Source organism: Ambystoma mexicanum, chromosome 6q, assembly GCF_040938575.1.
Source record: "Ambystoma mexicanum isolate Mex_15411 chromosome 6q, UKY_AmexF1_1, whole genome shotgun sequence".
In the NCBI taxonomy this organism is placed as follows: Eukaryota; Metazoa; Chordata; class Amphibia; order Caudata; family Ambystomatidae; genus Ambystoma; species Ambystoma mexicanum.
In genome coordinates, this window is record NC_090937.1 from 391,671,985 (window position 1) to 391,691,971 (window position 19,987).

Consider the following 19,987-nt stretch of genomic DNA (forward strand, 5'->3'; position numbering starts at 1 on the left):
CCTACTAATGTGGATGAAAAACCAATTCCAAATATGCAATTCAGATATTACACTCTCAATCAGAGCACGGGATCACACATTCCAAGATGGCGCCCACCGTGGAGGATTGGATAACAACATAGAGAAAGGACCCGGCACACTGTATCTAGGGACTGGTCACCATGCAACCAATGCTTGGTGGTCTCAGACACGGTGTGAGACACAACGCGTCAGAGCTTTTGCAGTTACAGCAGGACGCCAAGTTTGATTCCAGATATTCCTAGCCCGGTGATCCTCTCATAATCGGGATCCCAAATCTGCATCGAGGTGAGACAAATAAAAATAATGGAATTGAAAAATATGTTACGGCACCAGCCGCACACTCCGTGCAGGCTGGATATAACCGATCACACATGACGAGCGCTGCCATTCTGACATTAGCTCTGTTTCTCCACAGCCAACCAGTGTGGATATAAACGCACAAGATAAAGCACAAACTCAATAAGGATTAGAACCATATAACAACGCACATATACAACATTGCGCTACCAAAGCCTTAAGGTCGGTATCAATTTTTTATTTTTTATCCAGAACCATCGTGTAGGCAAAACTACTAAATACCCAACTTAGACATCTATCTCCACCTGATTTTCAGGAACACACTAAAGATCCACAAAACCTGCATAGAGCAAGAGGATTTTGAATAGACCACACCAGAGTTTCGCAGTAGCAGGTGCTACCAACCCTGTGCCCTACACCCGCGGATGATCCTTACTATTATGCCTATAGGTGGGTACAGCATGCTTGCAATCTATTGAACTAAAAGAGTAAGGTACGGGTTCACAACCCTGGTAGCCCTACTTAGGCGACAGGAAAAGCATATATTTATGCTTTTTTCCTGAACAGGCACGAAAAAGTACACATTTTGGTCCTCACAACAACTGACTACAGTGTTGACCACCCCCACGGAACTGATGCAGGTAATTCACTACCTACAGAGGATTGATGGCTCACTCATCTAGCTAGAATAGATTTATAGCAATAACAGCTCATACTATTCATGTTTGTTTTTATCTGGCAGGCCAAGACTATTTACAAGAAACACAATTTGTGAATTGATCCCAAACACCACAGTGAAAAAATAATTATACTAATCTCTGGGTGACAAAACTCCTGATGAATGTTCAAAATGTATGCTTATTGGAACAGAAACATTTTGAGATGACAACCTGTGATGTATAACGCAGTGATAATAGACCAAGTAGAGTAATACGCACATGTACTACTTTGTGTTCTCATCCTAGTGAACCAGAAGTCAATCATGTTTAAAATTTGAAGTACATTCATGTATATATTGCTACCGAGTCCACCATCGCTGAGATTTTAAATGAACTGACTACTTAAAATAACCTAGTGTTTTAAGATATTATGTATCGATTTCTTTATGGTATGTTGTGCTAATGAATAAATCAATTTGAACAGTATTTGAATGATTTAACCTTAAATCCTTTGTTTACTGACTTGTCAGACCAGTCTCTCATTATTATGAGAAGTTCCTAGTTCCCGGAAATACATAGAGATAGCACTCGGTTATTTGATCTATGAGTACACTCCGGGGTTCCTCCAATATGTTGTGACTAAAGCAACCTGGGACATACGATTTATTAAGAAAGGAATGTAATCAATCTGCAACCTCTCTGGAACAAGCACAGACAGTAGAGTGGACATGAGCCTCTCATGATCCACAAGATCAAACGCGGCTGACCAGTCCAAGAGCATAAGAAGTCTAGTTCCACTATTGTCAATTATCCTAAGCTTTTGTGTCTGTAAATCAACCAAGACACACTCTGTTCCAAAGTTGTAGCGAAAACCAGATTGACGGATGTGTAGAATATTTGTGTTGTTGCTGCTCATGAATTTGCTTAGAAGTAACCTTATCCACAATCATTAGCTGAAAGGGAACATTAGTAATCGGCCGTAGGTTATTTGCTATGGTTGCAACTAGGCCTATTTTTCTTTTTTAACAAAGGTGTAGCCACTACATTTTTGATTGAGTCTGGAACAGTTTTATGCTTAAAGGAAGAATTCGTAAAATGAGTCAAAAAGGTGCAGTTAAGAATTATTTAAAACACATTTAGAAGGGATAGTGTAGTTCAAACAGGAAGTGGGTCGCATGCTCAAGGGTATGTGTTCCATCTAGGTAACTAAAATAGGTTTAAAATTAAATAATGTAACAGGTCCAATGAGGAACCACTTGTGATCCCAGAATCTTGTAGTGCATTATCAAAATGGGCCTCCTCCACAATGTTTTTATGCATAGTATGGATATTATGAATTGTAGACGTAAATGCCTGTTGGATTTGCATACAATCATCATTTGTATGAATAGGTAATTTAGTTTGTAGCTTTATCACCTTCATTTTGTATACTTAAAGTATGTAGAAGCTAAACGGCTCCAAAGTACAATACACAGGAAATCAACAAGTACAAATTCTTTGTTACACGCCGAGAGTAGCCACCCAAAGACTTTAATCCGAAGAATCCTATATAGCGAAATGATTAGAAACCACAGAAACAGTACCCCGAATGTAGAATTTAATAAATATGTGATGGTGACAACGACTAGGTTTCAAGAACGAGGATACTCCAGAGACGGTGCGTAGAAGCCTTACGACAAAGCCAAAATACGACAGAGAGAGGATCTTTTCACACAGAAATAAACAATAAAAAAGGAACAGAACCACTTAAGATTCATCACAAGGTATAACACACAGTCATCAGGAGGACTCTCACTGAAAAATACTTCAAGCAGACCCAGACATAGGACCACTTCTCGAAGAAACAATTCAAATGACATTCCGGAAACCCTTATCAATAAAATCAAAAGTGGTACCATCTTTCCTTCAAAGGAAATCTGATAAAACCCCACCAACGTGGATGCTGGGACCCGTCAAAGGCGTCTACAAATTTAAGTGCAAAGCATGTCGCTATGGAATAAATGCACAACAATACACGCATCCGAGGACAAAGGTTAACATCCATCAATAAACATCTGGCATGCGAAAGCACATTTGCTATTTACGTGATCCAATGTGGATTCAACAAATGGTATATTGGCAACACAAAACTAATGGCGAAATTACGAATTCTACAACATAAAATATCAATTAAAAAATAAAGATCCCAACTATCCTCTGGCAAAACATTTCCATGACATACAGAAAGGCGACTTGAGCACTTTAAAATAATTTGTGATGGCTAACATTCAAGATCACCCACGGGGAATAGAAAAAGAGAAAGTTGCGTCAAACAGAAGCCTGTTACATTGTGTATCTAAACACGAAAACACCTAATGGCCACAATATTGATGGAGAATTATGCATATTCTTGGAAGGATAATCATAGACAAAATAATGACTTTGGAGCTGTCAAAGGACCACATAAGTTAAAATGACAAAAACAGCCACTCTACGTGAACCCAGAAATGTAAGATCTCTGGCTGCAAACAATATTTGAATAATTTATTAAATGGTGTTACATGGTTTTCACTGTATTTGAAAATGAATGAGAAGATGGACCACCTAAATAGAAATACTATGTCAATAAACTATGAAACATAGACAAAGGTGGCAAGGGGAAAAACGGTGCAAATATAGAGAATATGTAGGAATATCAGAATCAGACACTGGAATAAGAAAAAGATTGAGTATCAACTTGCAGATAATATTGGTCAGTCATAGAACGGTCTAACAGATATAGGACAATATGTGAGATTAAGCTGGACTCTGAATAACATCAATATACGCGGTCGTGAACACACCCAAGACAAGTGCCCTAATGATGCGTTAGTGCCCAAAGATGCAAAAATTCAGTAAATGCCGTAATGACCAAGTGCATAGAAAGGACAAATGATAATGACCTAGATGTACATTTGATTAGCACTATGCACTTTATTTACTGGTGATATGCTTCAAACAAAAAGTGACAGTACAAAATTGAAGTACTGATGCACTGTACAAGTATCTCAAATGGCACGTTGCACTTTATTGACGCAAGGCATTATAACTCTTTCCACTAGGATGAGAGGATGATCTTCATAACAGTAAGATATACCCAGAAAACAACACCGAAGATAAAAGGAATGGTAAAATGCACTTTATGCATTGGATGCTCCAGAGACACACTGACGTCAAAAAGAAGAATGCTTTCATCAGTCTACGGCGCAGTGAATTTTCAGAGATACGAACAGCACGAGGCACTTTCATTACCAAATAAATTGAGGTAATGTGCATCTGTGCATTTCCAATGCACTTTAGAAACGCTCGATGCACTTTAATAAAGCCTTTCATTAAAAGCATGACTATGGAGGCAACATGATGGATCCGAACACAGAACCATTGCACTGTGCACTTTAGTTACTACTCAAAGGCACAACAAGGCGAATGGAAATTCATAAGATAATGCACTTTACCAAAAAGACACTTGCTGCACTGTGACAGCACGCACTGCAAAGACATGACCAAAATGGATAATACCACACTGCCTGAATGCCATCATAAACATACGTATGCTGCCTGATTATACAAAACTATCTCTGAAAGGAAGATCACTGTCGATAATTACAGAAACAAGTTCTGTGGGCCACGCCAAAACACATTTATTAATTGATGAAACATTTTAAAGCAGAGAGATGTACAGGATCATAACATTGCGCAACAGAAAAAGAACTGGAAAGAAAAAAGCACTTTGGAAAACAGGGCAATCGTGGCCAGAAACAGTAAACAAAGAGTAAATGCAATCCAGAATAACACCGCCATTTGAAGATGGCGCCTACATGCACATGCTTGGGAATAGAGGATGTCGGAACCCACAGACAAGCAACAATAAAGGACTGCTCTTTCATTTGCACCAAACCCACCGATAAAAACATTACCATGGTAACACAAACACCTCTGACGAAGCCGTTTGGCACTTGTTTTTGTTTTGCATGCCGGTCAGTTTGCCGACATGGGACTTGTTTAAATAATTTAAAAAAACGTTTTGGGGAAATGACGAGTGAGTGACCGTGATTTTTGTTCGACGTTGGAAGAAGTGAACCTTGGAGTGTGTAGCAAAATTATTTATATATATATATATATATATGTATATATGTGTGTATATATATATATACATATATATATATATATTTAATATACAGGTTGAAATGGAAGTCATGACCGGTGACACTGAGGGGATTATTAAACAGGCTGGAGTTGAGTACTCTATGCGCTCCTTTGTGGCAGCATGCGAAAAGCTTTCAACAGGCGCAAGATACCTGAGATTGAAGATTGATTTGGGGTTTGAACCATATCTGGATATCGTGAATCATCGCTATGCGAGACGCCTGTGTATTGAACTTTGCATCAATACTTTGAAATTGAGTTCATTTACCAGGGCATGGTTGGTTAGAGCAGAGGACATAAGGGTGGCATGCCCAGTGTGGAGAACTGGATCACCAATTTCCTGTTCATGTATGAAAAACCTCAGAGGGAAATATTTAAACCATTGTTAAAATAGGCGGGCATACGACAGACCGAGCCGGCACTGGTGTATGTTCTGGATTCTGGAAATGCAACCATGGTTTTTGCAGTTACCAAATTTACTCCGAGCATGGCTATGGAAGTGCAAAGCAGATAGAGCAAAAATCTAGCAGCTCAATGGTTTGTCTCGAAGAAGTAGTAGGGAGCAGCCTGAGAGTGGAGTTTGAAATGTATTTTTAACCTTGTACAGTGCAATGTTTTGTGATGGGTTTTATTAGGTTTATTTGGTTTTAGTTTTTTGTCATATTTACTGCTAGCCTGAATGTAATATGTTTAATCTGATATGAAAGAGTATCCAAATTTTACTCTATCAAATAATGTTTTGTTGTAAAACAGGTTATTTTCATTATAATATGTTGTGTCGATATGTATGTTTACAAGACTTCAACGTGTTTCATTTTCAACTGTGTTTTATGAAATTGCATCTACTTGTATGCCTTTATGGCTTTGATGCCAAAATAAAGCAATAATGGTTGATATAAATAATCAGTGAAAACACTTTAGTTAAAGGGATGTTATGGTTGCATAGTAAAATCGAAAAACACAAGAAATATGCCAGTTATGGTTTCCTGTGCAACCATAACTAGCGCAAGCGCCAATACACTGGCAGGGAGTTTGAACAGACGACATGGTTTCATGAGTCACAATCCCAACTAACAGACTTTTTCCGCCCATAGAGCTACATGGATCACAACATTCAGGCCTGACCCTGTCCATCATTTTTTCCAAAGCCTTTCACCGGCATTCAACTGACACTGCACCAGCCTCTCTAAGGCAATGAATCGCTGCCAGACTGCCTCCAACCCATCCTCAACTGTCCTCAAAATTCCTCCACCGAAAAGCTTCCCAGAGAGTCAGGGCCCCTGTCTCTATAGTCAAACCCCACCCTTTCTTCATGATTGTGTTGCAACTTAACTCCGATATGGTATTTGACACAAAGTTACCACAATGCGCTGCACGAGCCACCGACCTAACACATAACTGTCTGTGTATCCCCTCTTTAGCCTTCTAGAGGACAATCCTGATATGTTGATTGTGTTACACTGATCTTGTAAAGGGACTGGCCTGACATACTGAGTTTCAGTTGGACTGCACCTACAATGAATGACACTTACCAATCCCCTCCTGCCTTCCTGAGAGCACTTTAACAGGGTGGGCTGTTTTTTCTTTCCCTGCTCTTCAGTTTCACTGACTCCTGCCCCACTTAACACAGTGTACCATTTAGAAATTGAAGATCGCAATGTGGGGGGGAGTTGAAGATCCAATACATGCCTCGGAGCAAAACTGCGAATCAGGTACAGACAGGCACAGCTAACGGGTAATTTTCAAAGGCTCCATTCCATCCCTGCCTGAGAAAGTGGAGACATTCCATGAAAGCTTGCAAAGAAGCAAAATAAATGATTTTGTTACTTTGTTCCCCTAATTAAGGTTTGACTCTTTTTCTTTTGGATCAAATATATATATATATAGATAGATAAATTCAGCCAAGAAATGAATGTCCCACGTCCCCAACCTACTTTGTGTCTATTACTCATCTATCAACTATGCACATTAGGCCTACAGAAAGGCAGAAAATGATTTCCTTTCTGGTTATGTTTGTCACATTGATATTTTTTAATACAGACAATGTCTTTCTATTTCTGTGTATTTTCTGTTTTTTGATGTTTGTTCTTTTTTTAAAATTTTTTTTACAGCAATTGCCAGTAATAACATCAAGTACAATCGTGAGATGCAGATCTTGCCGGACGTATATTAATCCTTTTGTGTCTTTCATTGACCAAAGGCGGTGGAAATGCAGCCTTTGCTACAGGGTGAACGATGGTAAGTTGTGAAAGCAATACAATATGCTTGTATTAAGTTACTTGATTGCAGAATCCTTGCTCCCATGCAAGACAGAAATATATTGTGTCTTCAGTTGTTACTTGCTATTAATAGAAAAGTTGTTTACGTATGTGCTGTTAAAAGTGACGTGTAGGGGCGTAGTGGGACCAAGAGCAATGTTATTGTCTGCACATTTTAACCAGCACCCATGGTGGTCAAACATAATCACAAAAGAAGGTGATTGTTAATCATTTCCTAAAGTTAATTCTTTATCACCTCCTCAATTTCCTATTTTTTACTTCTATTTATTTGTATTTTACTACAAAGAGTAGTAAATTAGTTAACAATAATGTCATGTTCTAGTCCTAGGAAGGGAATAACCAAACACAGAAACAAGGTGCATTTGATTCCAGTTCCACAACCATTGCCTTTTCGTAGAGTCCCTTTGGTCGACTTTTTGAGTGTGGTCCTCTGTCTTCGAAAAGTGTACATTGGTTTTCATGAATGTCAAAATTGTGTGGATCCAAATGAACAATCATTAGGACCTTGAGAATCTCTCATAATAGCACCCTATGTTTTCTGTGCCCGAACATTTAGGTGAGCTTTCAGTTCTCCATTGTGGAATGTTCATCAATCTTTCTTTCATTGGTAAAACAGGTTTTGCAACACACTGAGAGTGCTACAATCACTGAGGGGGGAGGCTAATGCACCTGAAAAGAAAGGGGATCCAAACACCTCTTATGGTAGGTCAAGTTGACATAGTGACAATGTTTAACACTCTGGTAGGGCGAGCTGGCTCACACAGTGGTACAATTAACCCACACACATCTCCAGAAAATACACCACACAAATATACTGAAAAATATATCCTTTAATAAAGTTAAACCTATAAAACCATCAGTTCAAATAGGAACTCAAGTAATAATGCACAATTTTTAAAAGATTGCGTATTATAACAATGCAGTGCCTAAACAAGGACTATCGGGGTTCAAAATGAAGATTCGATGAGCAGGAGCTAAAACCAGCCCCTGCGTGTCAGGCGTCACCCAATAGACAGGATCTTCTGCTGGGGAACCAGAAGCGAGTACCCAACGCAGCGCAAATCTAACTTCCACATGTGGTGCACACTTTAACTTTTTATCCATTGTGTATGATTCATTATGTGTAAATGTGTACTAGATGTGTCCTAATTATTCTTTATTAGCATTCTCAAATACTGAAGGTTAATGTCACATATGCATGTTTGTAAGGCATCAATTGGCTTAGGGAGCCAAAGGTAGCTCCTGATAACTGTTGTTTTAAAGCTAACCAGGCTCACCTACGCTAGGGCTAGAAGCAGGAGCTAAATAGCTCCCAGCGACACTCAATTTCGAACCCTGGACTCTCCTAACCCTAATCTCTATATTTGGGCCCTCTACCAGAGGTGAGCACCCAACATAAATTAACAGGGGGGGTCGGAAGAACCAGGAAACAATAAAATGTTGCAAGCAAGGCATATGGGCCTGCACAATAATGTACAGTTTCCTATAAAAAGACACCATCCAATCCTAGTATATGTGTAAGGCCCTAGACATGATGGTCTGCACCTAACACATATGTAAGGGTATAGGATCAAAAACGAAAAACTAAATGTTGGCAGCACGTAAAATGTTTAAAAATCCCTAAGGCCTATAACAATCCACATTCATAAGTGCTGCCTTGGAAATTATATTTAAAGGTAATACACAAGTACATATATTAATACATTTTAGTCAGAGAGTACGTATAAACCCCAGGCAAAGGCTTTCATGGACCAATAAAACATTTTTTCGATACAAAGACCTGCCTGATACATTTAAAAGAAAAATCTACACTTTGCCAGAATTAGTGTTGAAAATACATTCTCCATAATAGATTGTTTATGAATTAAAAAAAATTATGTAACATCAAAGGCAAGGCCTAAAAATATGGTCAAGAGCTCACTTGAACCCCTTGCAGACTAGGTGTTAAGGAGATTTTCATTTTGCAAATCTTGCCCTATACGTCCTGGCCTACCAGCACTACTGCTGGACTCTGTGAGGGGTGAGAAATGAGAGGTGGACGCAAAGTGGTAACCTTTTCAACATCAGACCTCTTTATTAAAATAAAAGGAGTTGGATGAAGACCTTTCTGTCCCTATCCAAAAGAAAGTTTCCCTACTTTGGAAACTAAAACTAAAGCTCAGTCTGCGTCTTGTCGTCAAAATTATACTAATCGTCCTTGTTTCCAAAAAGCATCTTACTCTCACACTATAATTGAACAATTAAAGGTGTGTGGTGAGTGTTTCTGGTTTGATTGAATAAAAAGTGTTCACAAAATCAAAATATGAAAATCCTACAAATAGTCTCTGCATCCAGGTTCTGGTTCCCTTCCCCTGGATTATTTCAGGTAGGACAGCAAGAGTGTCTCTCTCAATGAGCCTTCAAGAATAGGTGAAATGTCTCTTTCTTAATGAGTCTCTCCAGGACGGAATGTATCTTGCTTAATGAGTCTTTCTTCAAGATGGCAAAAAGTGTCTTTTCCTCTTTAATAAAGTTTTGAAACTCCTGGTAGACTCCTCCCCTGCCAGGAATTCCCCTTCTGAGTCTCGCAGATCCCCTGGTGTATTCTCCTGCCATGTATCTCTTCCCAAAAGGATTGTCTGCCTGATGGTTCCTTTCACCAGGACATTTTACAGTGGTCACTATCCTTCTTGATATAACAGTTATTCCTCTTCACTGCTTACACCTCGGTAGCTGATAAACTGATAAGCAATAACAATGCGTGTTCCAATCTTCTCCAAACTGACCTCTCATATAAGGAGACTTGTTCAAATTCTGTCCGTCAACTTCCTCCTTAATGTTTACATTAATACGTTTTAGCTGGTGGCAATGCTTGTTCCTATTTTCCCCAAATGTACTTCTCATATAAGGGTACTTGTATAAACTTTGCCTTTCAACTTCGTTCTTAATGTTCATCTGCTGCAGATTACATTTACTCCAGCTTTCTTCATAGGACTCTTTTTCACATGCGCTTTTTAGAAGTGTTGTCAATTTACTTGATCAGTATTCAAAGGTTTCATTTATTTGTCCATATTCTGTCCACACGCCCCGGGGCCCCCAGCACTTTTGGGCAGACTCACTGGTGTTTGGCGTCTTTGGACCGTGTCACGCTGCTGCAGTAAAGCAGCAACTCCAGACGGGCTTTGCAAGCTTTGTTGACCTGCTTTCGGTTCCAGGTCTGCTCTGCATCCGTGTGTCAGTGAGAATGAAGGGTTTTCACTGCTTACACTAGCCTTGCCGTTGTACTCCGAGCGGTCCCTCTGCAGCGTCTGTGGCACTTCTCCTCGTCTTGCGTTTCCCCGGGTTGATGGCCTTCCCAGCAGAGGCTACTAAGCTTAGGTGGCCTCTCCACTGGGTACCTAATACGCATTACTGTTGTTTTCTGAAATGTGGTAAACTTGGCCTTGCCGCTCACTTCCTGTCTGTGTGCTCTCGTCTCGTTTGTCTTCCCCCCACTCCCTCCTACTCCATGGTGCTCTCTATCTCGCCTATCTTCTCTAAATGCTTCTCTATTGACTATCCTGCTCTCCTCACTAAATCTGGTAGGAAAAAGTTTAAAAAGGACATCCTGGTCTCCAACCCTGGCCTCCCTATCGCTGACACCTACACTAGTGCCTGCTCCAAGGAAACTCTCACTGACATCCTCTTTTTCGTGCCTTCACCTGACCTATGGACCCTTCATATGGTCTCTGTGCTCTCTCCTTTCTCCTCTTCTCCCATTAATGGTGGCACCCGTTGGGATGTCCTCTTGGCCCCCTTCCGCTCCTCTAAGGCCATCATTAATGTCTACGCTAATGGGACCGTCTTGGTCCAATGCCCTCAGGCCAACCTTCACCTCTTTGATAGACGCTTCCCACGCCTCATCAACTTCCTTTCCTCTCCTGCTGTCCCCCCTCCTCTGTCCTCGGCTACCTTGCCTCTACCCTCCCTCCCTGCCCCCTCTCGTGCTCCTTCTTCACCTCCTTCTTCTACACCTCCACAGGGCGTACCTCTGATCTGTACCCCTCCCCGGAAGTCCTTCAAGGATGGCAACCTTCTCCACATTGCCACTCTTAACTCTCGCTCTGCCATCAAACATTCCTCTGATATCTGTCGCCTTCTTGAGGAACTGGACCTGGACGTCCTCGGTCTCACTGAGATATGGTTCACGGCCAGCTCTGTCACCAGCTTTGACACACTCCTACCTGACCGTTACAAGATCCTCTCCGTGCCCAGGCCCAACCATGCAGGGGGGGGTGTGGCCCTTATCTTCCCTGAGTGGATTCCTGCCACTGTCACTCCTACGCAGACCTACTCCTCTTTTGAGTGTCTTGTCTGCCGACTCTCTCTCTCTCTCTCTCTATATTCTCCCGTCTGGGCCTACCCATTCTGCAGGGCACACTCTTGATGCTCTGATCTCTTCTGACCTTCCCCCCTCCGTCCCTCTCTCCATTCCTCTCTCCTGGAGTGATCACTTTCTCCTTTCCTCCCACCTCACCCTCCCTACCCCACAGGTAAAGCCACCCTCATCACTGCCACCTACCTTCTCGGTCATCCGACCCATGAAGCGCGTGTCAATTGAGGCTTTCGCTGCCACCTTCTCGGCCCCCCCTCCACCTTCGGCTGACTCCCACCCTGACACAGCCCTCTCCACGCTCCACTCTGCTATATCTGATACTCTTGATATCCTTGCCCCTGTCATGAGAATCTGCCTGAAGCCCAAAGCCAAATGTAACTCCAGGTATGACTCGGATCTCGTCACCCTAAAACGCAAGTGCAGGGTGACAGAGGGGAAATGGCGTGCTTCATGTTCATCCTCTGACAAACTGGCCTGCCGCCTGCTCCAAAGGCAATACCGTCTCTCCGTTCTTACCAAGAAGAGAGCCCTTTATCCAAGCCCGCAATCTAACAACTCGGCCGAACTCTTTAAAATCTGCAAGGAGCTTGCCAACCCTGCTGCAGTCTCTACCTCTCCTGTCCCCTCCCATTCCCTCTGCACTGCACTGGCCTCTCACTTCATCTCTAAAACTCAGGACATCCTGTCCTCACTCTCCTCCTATCACCTCCCTCCCTCTCTTCCCTGCACTTCCTCTGGCCCTTCTGCAGCCACCCCTCCTCCCTCCTTCTCTGCCTTTCCCCTTTTTTCTGCTGACAAGGTTTCCAGACAAATCCGATCTATGAAAGTCTTGTCTAAACAGGTTCACCCTGTTCCTCCAAAACTATCAAGGACCACATCGACTCCCTGGCTCCTGCCCTGGCTGACTTTTGCAACCACTCCTTCGCCTCTGGAGTCTTCCCATCCCCCCTTAAGCACTCCCTTGTGCACCCTCTTCTTAAGAAACCCTCTTCGGACCCCTCCTGCCCGGCTAACTATCGCCCAATCTCCATCACTCCCTTCCTGGGCAAGCTCCTGGAGAAACTGGCCATCTCCCAGCTTAACCTCCATGCTGAATCTGTTGGTAGTCTTCATGACCATCAATCTGGCTTCAGAGCTGCCAGAAGCACGGAAAATGCTCTCCTGAACATCCGTGAGGACCTGCTCTCCAACCTCGACTCCAACACTCCGTGTGTTCTCATTCTGCTCGATCTCTCTTCTGCCTTTGACACTGTCAACCATGCCATCCTGCTCAACCGTCTCCGTGATAACCTGGGTATCACTGGTCAGGCTCTGGCGTGGCTGACCTCTTTCCTTTCCAATCAACCCTCCCAGGTCCAACTGGGGTCCTTCCTCTCTGACATCTTTTTCTCTACCTGTGGTGTCCCACATGGATCTGGCTGTTGAACCAGTATCTGGCACTCCTTTCCCACCGCATCGCCGCTCTCTGCCCCAATTTTCAGTGCTATACGGACGATACCAAGCTCATTTTCAGGCTACCCTCGGCCTCCTCCTCTCCTTCCCTCATCTCTGACTGTCTGTCTGCTATCCAGGAATGGTGTGCCGCCAATGACCTCTGCCTTAATGCCAGTAAGATTGAGATTCTACTCATCGGCACACCCACTCCCTCCTTCCCTGCAGCTCTCTGGCCAGCCTCTCTTGGCCCGCTTCCTGCTCCTACCTGCAAGGCAAAAAACCTCGGGGTCATTTTTGACTCCACACTCTCCTTCTCTCCTCATATATCTGACGTCTCTAAGAAGTCACACTACCAGCTGCACCTCCTCAGAGGTATTCTTCCCTTCCTCTCCTTCCCCCAGAAGCTCACTGTCTCCCGAGCCCTGGTTCTCTCGAAGCTGGACTACTGTAACAGCCTCTATCTTAATCTGCCTGCCTCCACTCTCCGCCCTCTGCAACTCATCAGGAACAGGACTGCGAGACTTGTCCTTGGCCTCAAGCCCAGGGACCGTATCTCTCCAGGACTGAAATCTCTACACTGGCTCCCAGTGGCTGCGAGGATTAAGTGCAAAACCCTCTGCATTGTCCACAAGGCCTTCTGGGGCCTAGGGCCTAAATATCTTCAAAGCTCTCTTCCTAAACATCTTCCTTCCCGAGCCCCTCGCTCATCTGTCTCCAACTCCCTCAGGGTCAGCCGCTTCTCGAAGCAACGAGCTGGGGGTAGATCTCTCTCTGCGGCAGGGCCTCCCTCGGGAACAGCCTTCCTGCCTCCCTGAAATTTGAGGAGAACCATCTCCGGTTGCGGAAGCACCTCAAAACTTTCCTCTTTGCTTCTGCTTTCTCTCTCCCTCTCCCCTGCTAAATTCTTCACTGAAACTGCACTGAACCTGCACCTGGGCCACTCTCACCGACCTCGGTCCTTGGCCCAGCCACTCTCCACTTGCACTGCCTCCCTGGCAACCCCTGCACTGCGGGACTGTCTCTGTATCCCTACAGCCCCCCCTTACCAGTACTTGTCTGCACTTACCTTGCACTTGCCACCAGCTGGCCCTATTTATTTATTTTTTATTCTACTTACCCCCTTGCACTTTTTCCCTTCCCCCTACCCCTGCACTTGCGCGATCTAAATGACACTTGGCCTAGTAGGATCGTTGTCTGTCTTCCCCTTGTTCCCCCCTCCCTGCCTCGTCGCGCCTTGAAACACTTTTGTATAGGCGCGTTCCAAATGCCATATCATATATGCGCCACACAGTTGACCTCTTCACGCCTGGTTCTGCTTCCTGCGCTGCTTCCTGCTCCGCTCGCCCTGCAGCTAACTTCTCCTCTCCTGAATGGAGAAACTCCATCTGAAAGTCCCATGCGGCTGATTTCTATTATGGTAACTAGACCGCACATTCAGCTTGATGTTTCCTTCATTCTTCATTAACTCCTTCTTCATCTTCCTCGTCTGAGTACTTGAGGATTTATGGGACTTGAAGTTCATAGGAATTTTGAACTTTTCAAGGCCGTTTTGCTTTGAATCTTTGTAAGAATAAAAGCGATCTGAAACAGGAGATGTTGAGCGTGTTTTGTTTTGTGTGTATATATATATTTCGAAGGGATTGTGTCCTCCCACGTACTCCTCATCTTAGATATCTCCTTCCAGCTCTGCTGGCCTCGGAAATTGTTTTCTCTCTAGAGGGCACTGTATAAAGGCAGCGCGCAGCGTCCGTTGCTCAGTTCCGTTTTTCCGCGCTTACTCAGTGCCTCGGAATACCGTTGCTCAGTTCTTGTCAGATTAATCCTATTTACCTCGAGTCATTCGATTCGTACTCGATGGCTTCCTCGTCGGAACCGACAGCTCCTCGATCCGGCTTCAAAAAATGCCGAGATTGTGGAAAAAAGATGTCGCTGACTGACCCTCACAGAGTTTGTCTGTGGTGTTTGGGAGCTGAACACCATTGTTCGGAATGCGAGGACTGTATGTCCATGACAGCTAAGGCCCTGAAGGAGCGTAGGGGGAAGCTGGAGAAAGGTAAGACTTTTAAAGCTTCTTCTTCGTCGACAAAGTCGAGACACTCGTCTCCTCATCACCATTCGCGCTCCAGGTCTCGGAGTGGGTCTCATCACTCCTCGAGATCGAAGCACTCGAAGAGGAGACGTCGAAGATCCCCTTCTCCGTCTTCCTCTTCCTCTGTTTCGCCAGAAAAGAATCCCTTGCCCTACGAAACATAGTTCCCGGGCTGAATGGGAGGAATTCCGCAAAAATATGATGAGCGTCTTCGAGAAAGCGGCCTCGACCCCCTCGAAGACTGCCGAGAGCGATGCTCTGGTCGAAAGACCCAAAGGTCAAAAACGCCGCGAGTCGCAGCACCCGGCGAAGGAAACCTCTCGAGCGCGTCTCGAACCCTCGAGTAGGACTATGACCTCCAAACCTTCCTCGAAGGTTCCGTCGACGGCGTCGACGAGGGTTCCGTTGACGCCGAGGTCGATGTCTTCGACGCCGTTGTCAAAGGGACCTTCGACACACGGGTCTGTCGACTCGACGTCAGCTTCGACACCGGCGTCGACGCCAAGAAAAGTCACGGTTACGACACACCCAGTGACTATCCCCAGGTCCTCGACGTCGATGGCTTCGAGATTGTCGAGTAGAATTCCAATTCTGTCGAGGTCTTCGAGGCCTCCGCCTTTGTTTTCGACGCCACGCTCGAAGCCTTCGGCGTCAACGACATCGGCGTTTTCGAGGCCGATAATGACAAGTTCGGCACCCTCTGCCTTGGAAATGGGATTTACTCCCTTTATGAGTTCAGAACAATTGAGAACTATGTCCTCAATTTTGGAAGAGGGTGAATTGTCTGAACAGGAAGACACATTTGAGTTGCAGGGACCTGTAACCCCAATTAGAGAGGAATTTTCCTCTGAAGAACGCAGGTTAAAGGATCTTCATGATTCCTTACATGAGGCAAGTGGGTTAGACACTTCCCCTGAGGTGGAGTTTGCTAGGCCAGACCCGGGGGAGCATGCTGAAACCCCCTTATAGAGCCTTAATGGCCAGGATCACAGAGTTCATGGGGTGGTCTGCACCTTCACAATCTTTCCAACAAGATGACCTCACGGATATTCTTGACAAAGGCCCACAGGAGGATCCTGTGGTGCCTTTTCATAAAGCTCTTCAGAGGAAGATCATGACAAACTGGGAAACCCCACATGTCATACCAGCAGTAAATAAAAAACTGTCTACAAAATACAGGGTATCTTCTACAGACCCGGAGTTTTTGTCTAAACACCCATCCCCAGAAAGTCTGGTGGTACAGGCAGCATCCTCTACCGATGTCAAGACGGCTTATCCTACCGTCCCACAGGACAGGGACGATAAAAAATATGATGCTATGGCAAAGAAAGTCTTTTCAGCATGTAGCATGGCGTTAAAATCTGTTAATGCTACTTGCACCCTTGCTAGGTTCAGCCATACACTTTGGGAGTGTGCTTCTACAGCGGCTGACTGCATCCCGGAGGGAGAAGAAAGGGATGCGTTCCTGAATATTATACAGGACGGTAAAGACGCTATGTGCGAATCCCTCCAGACGGGCATTGATTCGGCTGACAGTATCAGCAGAGCAATGGCGGCAAATACATCAACCAGGAGATTCGCTTGGTTGAGAAAGTCTGGTTTTGCCCCAGATGTGCAAGCCAGGCTCTTGAACATGCCATTCGATGTCTGTTCTTTGTTCGGAAAAAAGGCGGATGACAGTTTAGAGAAACTGCAAACTTCAAAAGCAGCAGCAAAATCCCTAGGAGCTGCAGTCCGTCAGACTCCTTTTCGTCCCACAGGAACCTCTGCGAGGGGCAAGTCCTTTTGCTTCTACTCCGCATTCGGAAGAGGTAGAGGATGACCGGCTCAAAGGGGACAAAGAAGAACTACCCGAGGTGGACGGGGTAGATATTCAAAAGCCGCAGCAACAGCAGGTGCCTCTTTACCATCGGCATCTGCATCTGCCGCCCCAAAACCACTCTGAGGACTTCCCTCACAGGACACCTGTAGGAGGCAGGTTGACTCAACATCTGGCGGTATGGCAGGCTATCACGTCAGATGCTTGGGCATTGGAAACAGTTGCCCAAGGTTACTGCCTGCCTTTCCTACGTATACCTCAGAGTCAACCACCGGGGATCAGCTCTCAGAAAGCTACAGATCCGCTCCTCTTGCAGGAAATTTTGGACCTGCTAGAGAAAGGTGCCATAGAACCGGTACCTGTAGCGGAGAGCAACAAGGGCTGGTACTCCCCTTACTTTCTCATTCCAAAGAAAGACGGAGGACTGAGACCCATCTTGGACTTGCGAGAATTGAACAAATTCCTCAGAAAAGACAAATTCAAGATGGCCACTCTTTCTCAGATCCTCTAGGCCCTTCAGTTCCAGGACTGGTTGGTATCTCTGGACCTTCAGGACGCTTATTTCCATGTGCCTATCCATCTCAAACACAGGAAATACCTGAGGTTCGCAATTTGCAACTCTCACTATCAATTTCGAGTGCTGCCATTTGGGCTGGCCTCCGCCCCGAGGGTCTTCACCAAGTTAATGTCGGTAGTGGCTGCAAGTCTAAGGAGGGAAGGGATTCACGTCTACCCCTACCTGGACGATTGGTTGATCAGGGCTGTTTCTTCGGAACAAGCTCAGATCCAGCTAAATCACGTGTGCCACTTCCTTCACAGACTGGGCTTCTCCCTCAATATAAAGAAGTCACAAATGATACCATCGCAGAGACTCCAGTTCATTGGAGCGATCCTGGACACTTCCCTGGGAAAAGCCTCGCCACCAGAGGTGAGGGCTCAAGATATTCTACAGATGGTTACCAAGTTCCAACATGCCCAACGTCTCCCAGCCTTCGACTTTTTGAGGTTGCTAGGCCTCATGGCATCCTGCATTTTCCTAGTGCCAGAGGCTCGCCTGAGAATGAGATCCCTCCAGTGGGCACTGAGGACTCAGTGGTCACAATTCTCAGGGAGAATGACAGATCTTCTTCAGGTTCCCGGCAGGGTGGCTCGAGACCTTCAGTGGTGGGCCTGTCAGGAGAACATTCTGAAAGGAGAACAGTTTTGGCAACCCTGGCCGGAGATAACAGTAGTCACGGATGCCTCACTCACGGGGTGGGGAGCCCACGCCAACGACTTGACCATCAGCGGTCGTTGGTCTCCATCGGAGTCCAGACTATATATCAACCTGTTAGAGCTGAGAGCCATCAGACTTGCGCTGAAGGCGTTCCTGCCAGCTGTACAAGGGAAGAACATCCTGATAATGACAGACAACACGGTGGCCATGCATTACCTCAACAAAAGAGGAGGCGTAGGATCACTAAACCTGTGCAGAGAGGCGATGCAGCTCTGGTTTTGGGCAATCCAAGAAGGAATCTCTCTATCGGCAGTTCACCTAGCCGGAGAGAAGAACTTGACAGCGGACGCTCCGAGCAGGCAGAACACAGTCTCCCACGAGTGGGAGCTAGCTCAGGAAGTCCTTCAAGAGATCTTCGCCCTTTGGGGAACTCCTCAGGTAGATCTGTTTGCCACCAGCCTAAACAGGAAATGCGACCTGTTCTGCTCAAGGGAATTTCCCCCGAGAGGAGCTCTGGGAGACGCGTTCATAGTGGACTGGGAGTTTCCCCTTCTGTACGCGTTCCCACCGGTCCCTGTCATTCCTCAAATGATCAGGAGGTTGAGAAGATTCCGGCGAACCATGATCCTAATTGCCCCGGATTGGGCCAGGAGAACGTGGTACCCGGACCTTCTAGACTTGTCCATCTGCCCTCCAATTCGACTTCCACTCAGAGAGAACTTACTCTCACAGAAGGGAGGTCAGGTTCTCCATCCAGACATCAAAACCCTCAACCTTCACGCTTGGCTTCTGAAAGGCTGAGGTACAAGGATTGGGACCTCCCTGATGATGTTATGGAGGTGTTGCTTTCGGCAAGGAGGCCAGCAACAAAGTCTTTATACCGCTGGCGTTGGAACAGATTTTGCAGCTGGTGTAGAGAACAGAATATCGACCCTTTTTCATGTGGTACACCAATGGTTTTGTCCTTCCTACTATATTTGGCAAATTCAGGCCTTCAAGTTGGCACCATTAAGGGCTATCTCGCAGTGCTATCCATCTTTAAGCGTACTGCGGAAGAACCATCCTATTTCAAGTTACCCTTGGTAATACAGTTTCTAAAGGGGTTAACCAATGTTTATCCCCCAAGACCATTCCAAGTTCCCCTATGGGATTTAAACTTAGTACTAACTTTCCTGATGGGCACACCTTTCGAACCTCTCCATTCTTGTTCGTTAAGATTCCTTACCCTTAAAACTGTTTTATTAATAGCACTTACATCTGCTAGAAGGGTGAGCGAATTACAAGCTCTTTCTTGTAAACCCCCTCACACAATATTTCACAAAGACAAAGTTGTCCTGCAAGTGAAGCCTAATTTCCTCCCATAGGTGGTTTCTGAATTCCATATCACTCAGAAGATTACCCTACCATCTTTCTATCCTCCTCCTCACCCGGGGAAAGAGGAAGAGAGGTTACACAGGCTAGGAGGGCTTTAAGTTTTTACATCAGTAGACTAGCCAGGATAAGACAGGCAGGCCAGCTCTTTGTAGGTTACGCAGGTCACAAGCTGGGGTTACCAATAACTAAGCAGACCATTTCCAGATGGATCATTCTGGAATGTTATAAACTGGCAGGGAAAGTGCCCCCTCAAAACCTTAGGGCTCATTCGACCAGAGGTA

At 45.0% G+C, this 19,987-nt stretch overlaps 1 protein-coding gene across 2 annotated transcripts in view; it reads left to right on the forward strand.

The window, feature by feature from the left end:
• Positions 1 to 19,987, forward strand: part of SEC24B (SEC24 homolog B, COPII coat complex component) — a 2,214,138-nt gene that overhangs the window by 701,135 nt on the left and 1,493,016 nt on the right. For both annotated transcript variants that reach the window (XM_069630875.1, XM_069630876.1), the window contains exon 9: positions 7,253 to 7,379. In XM_069630875.1, coding sequence (XP_069486976.1) covers positions 7,253 to 7,379 — 127 coding nt within the window. The remainder of the gene's footprint in view (positions 1 to 7,252; positions 7,380 to 19,987) is intronic.